The sequence below is a fragment of the Hyposmocoma kahamanoa genome, unplaced genomic scaffold (assembly GCF_003589595.1).
Source record: "Hyposmocoma kahamanoa isolate Upper Pololo Valley unplaced genomic scaffold, ASM358959v1 62, whole genome shotgun sequence".
Taxonomy (NCBI): domain Eukaryota; kingdom Metazoa; phylum Arthropoda; class Insecta; order Lepidoptera; family Cosmopterigidae; genus Hyposmocoma; species Hyposmocoma kahamanoa.
The window spans coordinates 23,100,828-23,107,333 of record NW_020653850.1 but is presented as its reverse complement, the minus strand read 5'-3'; the positions used below and the strand labels follow the sequence as shown (position 1 = coordinate 23,107,333).

At 34.6% G+C, this 6,506-nt stretch overlaps 1 protein-coding gene across 1 annotated transcript; it reads right to left on the bottom strand.

The window, feature by feature from the left end:
• Positions 1–3,469: 3,469 nt before the first annotated feature.
• On the bottom strand, positions 3,470–6,430 carry LOC113229857 (juvenile hormone esterase-like). Its single transcript, XM_026463542.1, has 3 exons — positions 6,266–6,430; positions 4,620–5,917; positions 3,470–4,348 (listed from the first exon to the last, which is right to left on the bottom strand). Exons 1-3 carry the CDS (start codon positions 6,395–6,397, stop codon positions 4,186–4,188), a joined length of 1,593 nt encoding a protein of 530 aa, XP_026319327.1. The 5' UTR covers positions 6,398–6,430; the 3' UTR covers positions 3,470–4,185.
• Between the last annotated feature and the right edge of the window lie 76 nt (positions 6,431–6,506).

Here is a 6,506-nt window from a genome sequence, read left to right as displayed (position 1 = left end):
TGTTTATAAAATTAAAATGCTACACGGGTATTTAAGTCAATCGCCGTCTAGCAACTGCAAAAAATGTATTTCTACTTACGTATTAAAAGATCTGTCGGATACTTACGGCATAGAATTATCACATCTATTTATAAGGCCATAAAACTGAGATGTCATACGTCGTGAATACTCATACTATCAGCGTTGTTTTGTTTAGTGGTATTATTAATTATAGCTTGTCCTTGACAATAAATTGTCTAATTAGAGATTATTAGCTCTACTGTGGAGTCTCAGCGTTCTAGTCTCAATTCATTTCAAGTTCTTTGCCTTAAAACAGAATAGTAAAAAAATATATATTTATAAAGATAAAAGATTCAAAAAATTTCGTGTAATAATTCTTGGTTTGAAGAGCGAGACAGCTAGACATCAAAGAAAGGTAATTTTAACAAGTATAATCTTGAATTCTTACGTTTTCGCGATTGTTACACATTTACACGCATTTAAATCCAAAAAATAGTTTCACATCCTAACTATAATATTATTATAGCACCACGACGACTTTTGCCCTGGTACTCATAGTACAGGGAATTACCTAGTTTTAGAGCAAGCAATTAGTGTGGTTATCTGGCATGTATTATTATATATATTAAAGTCCAAAGTAGGAAACCCAGATGCTGCCTACAATTTATTGGCAGAAAAAGCCGATGCTCTGCAGAGGATGGTTTGATACTGTATTAAGAAGGTCCCACAAATATTCAGTAAAACAAACTAGCCCAAAAACACAGTTTTCTTTATTGGATGCTTATACCAATACTGCACAGTTATTGTCATTATCTTTTTCTAGTTTCTTCGCCGTTCAATAGTATAATAGCAATTGCTCTATACTAACTCTGTAGTATTTGCTCAAGTAAAATTTGTAGGCGTTTTCCTCCCAGCCGTAGGAAAACACATTTGTGAAATCATTATATAGTTCTCTTTAGTCGAAAATGCAATTTTAAATAAGTTGAACTTTTGGATGACGCTTTGACGTGTTCAGTTTCACGCACCAATCGCCTCGTCAGGACGGCACCCGCGCAGATCCGTAAAACTGAAATTCGTTGGAAGTGTAATTTAAAATAACGTGAAAATAGTTTTTCGGTTGAATTTAAATTGCCGCGTTGTTTTTTTTATAAACGCGCACTTACTTCTTTTCACTATAAAAACGGTACTAATAGCATTGACTTACAAATAAATGGACGACGGGTCTATAAACGTAGTGACATGTAAAGGAATATGAAAAAGCTAAAACGTTAGATTTAAATTGTAATGTCATCGCAGTACTGTCTAATTTTGCTTGCTTTGCTGTCAGTCGAACAAACGAAGACTAAAGCGTGAATAACGCTCTGTATACGATTTTAACGCCCTATAAGTTCGGACACTTTTTAGCGCGGACCCGACGTCCATATAATTGTAAGTCAATGACTAATAGTTATAATTTTTTCATAAAAAAACGGACTTTAAAAATTTGTTTATCCGCGTTCGTTGTGTTCGTTACATCAACAGACCACAGTTACATCTATTTGACAAGTTTTATTGAAGTCGGTTATCGGAAAGTGGGTGAACCAGATTCATCCCCTAATTTGCCACGCTTAGAAGTGGAATATCTTCTTCAATTTGAATGGGATTACTATTGAGGTACCCTTTTTTCACCAAAAATAAAGGATCATTGAAATCGGTTCACAATTATTGTAATAATTGCGTAAGACACACACAAAAATATAGTTAAAATGAGACCTTTTTTTGAAGTCGGTTAGAAAGAGTTTTTCAAATCGAATTTAATTTTACAAAGGTTATTAATGCTCAGGTACACACAGCTGTAGCTCAAATATAATTAGAAAAATATAAATATCCGTCCACAGCGATTGGCAGTTTTTATTTCTTTTTCAGTAAAAACCTCAATTCAGAGATACATAACAAAAAAGTTGATTGAAAAAATTAGATAAAATAAACGCCGCGATCATAATTTATTTATGGTGTCTCATATTTGAAAACAAACAATACAGATTCTGTAAAAGCATTAATTGTGCTAGCCCGACTAGCGCTTAGCCGTTTTTGTTATCATTAGTGAAAGACAAATCCACGTTTGTTTATTTTGCATGTTCTTTGTATATAGATAAATTGCGAACGCTATATGACCTTTGAAAACATTTCTCAAACAATAACCACCCTTCAAGGTTTTAAAAACCTACCAAAGAAATCAAGGCCGGCTAAGGCTACTTTAACTAATGATTCCTCATTGAAAACCCTTGAGGTAAACGGTATTACAGCGGCAAACAAACGACCCCTTTTTGATAAGAAGGAATGCCTTTTAAATTGCGATGGAACATACCCGTTAAGTTTGTTAAAATTTGGAATAGTAGACATTGAAAAATGGGCCCTTAAAATTATGACTTTGGGATATAACAATGGTCATATGATATTATATGAATGATATATTGAGATATAATCGATTTAACGTAAAGGAAGATAAATTATCGAGCGAAATTAAACTCTTTTTCCGGATCTAATATAGCGTATATTTTGTCAAACAAACTGACGTTTCGAGCTCTTTACAGGTTCCATAGACAACCGTTTTCGGAAAAAATATCACACATACATTATGTTTTGGTAATTCTCCGAAAAAAATCAAATAGTAAAAACTTTTCAGAAAATGTAAAATTTTTGCATTTGAAAACGTCATTTTTAAGCTATTGCTCGTTCACTACGATGACCTCCCTGAGAAGAACGAGCAAGAAACTCTAGGGATTACCATTTTCAAGTAAACTTACATACTATGGAATACACTTTGAATCATAATTGTGTGGAATCTAGGCTCTTGTTGTCTTACCATACTTCTTTATCTAACACATACTCTTAAATTTTGTAATATGACTTTTCAATTAAAATATTTTTAATGTAAGTTTTAAACTTAGGAAATGGTAATCTTAATATATTCTCCGGAATCTTATTGTGAAAACGTATACAGTTCCCCATAAAAGAATCGTTTACCTTGGTTAAACGCAATCGTGGTACCATGAGTTTGGACTTAGTTCTAAGGTTAATATTATGGATATCTTCTTTCTTAATGAAATTATGTATACTTTTACGGGCATACAAAATATTTGACTAAATGCCACAGTTATGATACCAGTCTCCTTAAACTTTTTTCTGAGAGAAACCCGAGAACCTAAACGGTACATAGAACGAATCGTTCCGTTTTGCAACACAAATATTGTTTGTATATCTGCCGCTTTACCCCAGATGAGAATCTCGTAGGATATTATACTATGGAAGTAACTAAGGTAAACTAGTCTAGCAGTAGCAACATCGGTAAGCTCACGTATTCTACGGTTGAATGTTTAAAAAATTAACCAGTCTGAATTTCTGCTAATTCGATAAGATAGGAAAAATATAATTCGAAGTCAAGAGAATATCTATTAAAGTTTAATTTAGCATGATTTAAAATTGTGTAAACATTGCTAAATGTAATTTTCTGAACCATGCTGTCTATTTTACGAATTTGTGACAATAATCTTGCTGCTTATTTTCACAAATTCTCATAACACAGTACAGTGTCTTCAACTTTTGACAGGTGTCGCGATCGAACGTGGAAAAATACAGGGAAAAAAGAAGTTTTTCCATGACCCAGCAGTACACATATGTACATTCACTTCACACCCTTTCCTGGAGGTACGCAGAGACAACAGCCTTCAACATTCTACGATCCTGATACACATTTTTCGCCTCATTAACACACATCAATGCTTTCATTCACGCTCGTGGTTAAGGGTACTTTAGACCTTTCTTTACAACACGTCCTCGATTGTTCGTGTTAAGTTCGCCTCGGTCGGCCCTTACAAAATTTGTTCGCTTACGCTCGCCTTATAAATCTTCGTGAATCTTCTGTCATTCATCCTCATTAAAATATAACCTCATAATATGATATAAGGTCTGGTAAGGTCGTCACTATGTATTGCGTAATAACAAATAGGTAGATAACTTATATATCATAAATTTAAATAGTGATTTTAATCCTCAATTAACATTAGTATGATAACAGATAACAGTGATATCAAAATTCATAATGCATATTCATAAATGCATAGACAGCAATAACTACACATATACAACTGATTTTGCTTTTATTACATAATACATGTTCCGCGATTCGTTCTTTTTCCACTATTTCTATTTCTCTCCAGCCGCTTCATACACGCTTTGCCAGAAATCAATGTCTTCTTTGTACGATTTCTTTCCAGGAGTAAGGGTTTCTCCGATATCCAAATATTCTTCTTGAATATTATCGTATTCAGGCCAGGTCACCCCTAAAGACTTGTCAGGAGTGGGATTTCTGCAAAAAGATGCAAGAGATTATGATGATAGATGATTTATCGATCAACTATCATATTTTAACCTATGTATGTTTACAGAAGTTATTATTTTGCTCAACTAGTTAATTATCACCGACGTTTAAATTTGAGATTTCTTACATCCAACAGCTCGCAGGTCTTTGGTGACGTACTATAATCTAATCGCAAGTGGCACAAAGGTGAAGTTAAACTTTATAAACAATGGGAGACGACCAGTTTTCTTCTATCCGTACGTAGCAACAAAATACTTACCCAAATTTAGCGAAATTGGTAAACAAGACACACGTTTTAAATATCATTTTATAACTTTTGCTGTTTTTGTCTATCATCAATTTTGTTTTCTTCGCATCGAACAAATACATCAAGTCATCCAAGTGGCTCGCTCCTGTAATACCGAACTTGGCTCCCATTTGTCCATAAATGTTCCTTTCTGAGACACTTGAGAAACAGTACATATATCTCTTGCTATTGCCCGTTCTTGGGAGAAGTCTTATGTATTTTGTAATGTCGTAAACGAAATAAGATGCACTGAACACGACAACAGCCTTTTCTATATCCTCAACTGTGATTGGTTTGTCTCCAAAGTAATGATTTTTAATTTTATCAGCGAGCTCCAAAACCTTGACAGGAGAGCTCTTGTAAAAAATATGTCTTGGTACCAGAATTTCTGGATATTTATTATAAGATTGTAAAGAAGTTTCAAAAAAGGGGATTGCAATCAAACCTTCTTTATCAGTATAGCCTATCATGACATCGACTTCATTTATTTGTCCTCTTCGAAGCGCTTCTTCTGGGTCCATACTTAGGAAATTTTCTTTACCAAAATCTTTCTCTACTACAGGTACAAACTTTAGAAGACTATTGAATGGTTCTTCAGCTGCAATTACACAAGGTTGTACATCAACTAATTTTTCAACGGGCACGCTTTGCAAGAAGTGAAAAAGTTTGGAGGCATCATTTGTTTCAAAGCCAAGTTGTTGTCCTAAAACAAACGCTCGTCTTTTTGGTTCAAAAGATGTTGCCCAATCACAAATTGGGACACCACTCATTGAGATAGCCCTCTTAAATAATCCTTTGGACATAGGAGACAAAACATGAAGAGCTGTAGATGCTCCTCCGGCACTTTCTCCAAAGACAGTGACATTTTTGGGGTCTCCACCAAATTGTGCAATATTTTTCTGCACCCACTTAAGAGCAGTAACTTGGTCTTTCAAACCAGCATTACCAGGCACGTCTTCAATATCAAGACAGAGAAAACCCAAAACCTCAAACCTATAATTAATTGTGACTAAAACCACATCATGATTGACAAGAAAATCTGGTCCATAATTGTCCTCATTGCCTGAACCGCTCTTGTAAGCACCTCCATGAATGAAGAACATTACAGGTAAAGGTGAGGTTGGTTTAAGATCCCTGGTGTAGACGTTTAAGTATAGACAGTCTTCGCTTCCCGGGATGTATTGCTGGGTGAACATGTCTTTCTGGGGACAGACTGGTCCGTGTTCTGTTGCTTTTCTTATACCACTCCATGGCTTTGGTGGTTGGGGAGCCTGGTGATAAATATCCATTTATATTATATATATGTATATATAAGAGGTACACTAAAGAAAAGGCTGAATAACATTATCAATATTTATTATTAATATTTATGGGAATGACGACTGAAATTGCTCTTTTTCAAATAACGTTCTGGTATACGTGGCCAGTGTGGTTCAAACAATATTGTTATCACAATTTAACCTTTTTTCGACTTCGAGACCTCTAATAAATACATGAGTGTATACCACATTCACGTCTTTGCTCATAAGATCTGGTAAAAGATTTAAACTTACTCATTATCCAATTTGCCGAAATGACATGAACAATTGGTAATCTTTAATTAAGATTGAATTACTAACCTTGAATCTAAGTGGTCCAACTGGCGGTTCGGCATAAGGTACACCTTTAAAACTATAATATTTTCCGTCTCCTGTCACTAAATCTAATTGCTCCCCTTCCAACAAACCCTGTTCGACTTTAACTTTTACCATTTTTTGTTGTTTTTTAACGTAAACTCGACACGAGTATCCAAGCAAAGCGCCGTCGAACAACTACAGAAAATATATGTTTATAAAACCTACGGAATCCGGCTAACGTAGA